Source organism: Charadrius vociferus, unplaced genomic scaffold, assembly GCF_000708025.1.
Source record: "Charadrius vociferus isolate BGI_N301 unplaced genomic scaffold, ASM70802v2 scaffold259, whole genome shotgun sequence".
Lineage (NCBI taxonomy): Eukaryota > Metazoa > Chordata > Aves > Charadriiformes > Charadriidae > Charadrius > Charadrius vociferus.
Window position 1 is genome coordinate 3,846,464 of NW_009661368.1, and position 1,357 is coordinate 3,847,820.

General features: G+C 66.8%; 1 protein-coding gene across 1 annotated transcript in view; it reads left to right on the top strand.

Annotated features, from left to right (window-relative positions):
- The first annotated feature begins 340 nt into the window (after positions 1-340).
- The window catches only part of TNNC2 (troponin C type 2 (fast)), a 1,292-nt gene continuing 275 nt past the window's right edge, over positions 341-1,357 (top strand). Inside the window, exons 1-4 of the mRNA XM_009893520.1 lie at positions 341-412; positions 775-826; positions 945-1,088; positions 1,167-1,281. Of these exons, the coding sequence (XP_009891822.1) occupies positions 341-412; positions 775-826; positions 945-1,088; positions 1,167-1,281 (383 nt within the window). The remainder of the gene's footprint in view (positions 413-774; positions 827-944; positions 1,089-1,166; positions 1,282-1,357) is intronic.

The following is a 1,357-nucleotide window of genomic DNA, read 5'->3' on the forward strand; positions in this document are numbered from 1 at the left end:
TGTCATGAGCTGCGTGGCAGGGCAAGACCAGGCTGGGCAGGAGGTGCCCGGGCATTGCATGAGCCCAGGGGAACCGCAGGCGCCCGGGGGATGTGGGCTGTGGAGGTGTCTCCGCAGATGGTGATGGGGAGACGGTCCCTGGGACCGGGCTGACCGTGTCGGACGAGGGCAGGGAGGTGTCCGGGCAGCACAAGGTCCCCGCAGGACATGTCCCAGGGGGGGACTGTGCGGCTGCCCAAGGGGTGCGGGCTCCTGGGGATGCTGGATCAGCCCCGGCTGGAGCTTAGGGCTGCGTGGAGGTGGTGGTGGCAGGGAGTGGCTGAAAACCGAGCGCTGGGTCATGCGACACGGTGTCGCCGCCGGCTCCGCGTACAGCCCGCGCCTCCAGGAGAAACTCAATCGGGGCCGACAGGTGCCTGTGACCATGGCCCCACTGCTCCCTATAAGGGGAGCCAAGGAGATCACAAAAATAGCGCCGCGTGCCTGGGATGCCAAGGCTGCACACAGAGACCCATGGCCCCTACGTCACGGAGCACCCCCGGCTGGTGGGGGGCCCCGAGCAGGCGGCTCCCCACAGCCCACCATCCTCGCAGGTGCCCAAGTGGCACTGGAGCTGCGGGGATTGCCAGGAGCCCCGGTTCCGCCTGGCACAGCATCGTCCTCCAGCTGGGCAGGGGCTCTCCCCGCACCCCTGTGCCACCGGGTCTGCACTGTGTGAGGGGCTCTCGGGCATGGCACGGGCGGCTGCGGTGACCCCACTCCCTTGCCTTGCAGACGGACCAGCAGGCTGAAGCCCGCGCCTTCCTCAGCGAGGAGATGATTGCTGGTGAGCGTGGGAACACTGGGCAGAGGGACCAGACCTGGCCAAAGCGTAGGGCCAGGCTCTGTCCTGCTGTTGTGGCCCCGTCCTGTGTGCTTCCCGGCCCTGACCCCCTTCCCCGCAGAGTTCAAGGCCGCCTTCGACATGTTCGATGCGGACGGTGGTGGTGATATCAGCACCAAGGAGTTGGGGACGGTGATGAGGATGTTGGGCCAGAACCCCACCAAGGAGGAGCTGGATGCCATCATAGAGGAGGTGGATGAGGACGGTGAGCAGCCCTCGGCGGCGGGCGGCAGGGTGGTGGGCGGGCAGGCAGCCTGACCCACGCTCGGCTTCCTGCCTGCAGGCAGCGGCACCATCGACTTTGAGGAGTTCCTGGTGATGATGGTGCGCCAGATGAAAGAGGACGCCAAGGGCAAATCCGAGGAGGAGTTGGCCAACTGCTTTCGCATCTTCGACCGGTGAGTTGGGGGGCGATACTTGCCTGTCCTGCTCACAGGGGCGAGTGGGACCACATCCTGCCCTCACCCTCCTGCA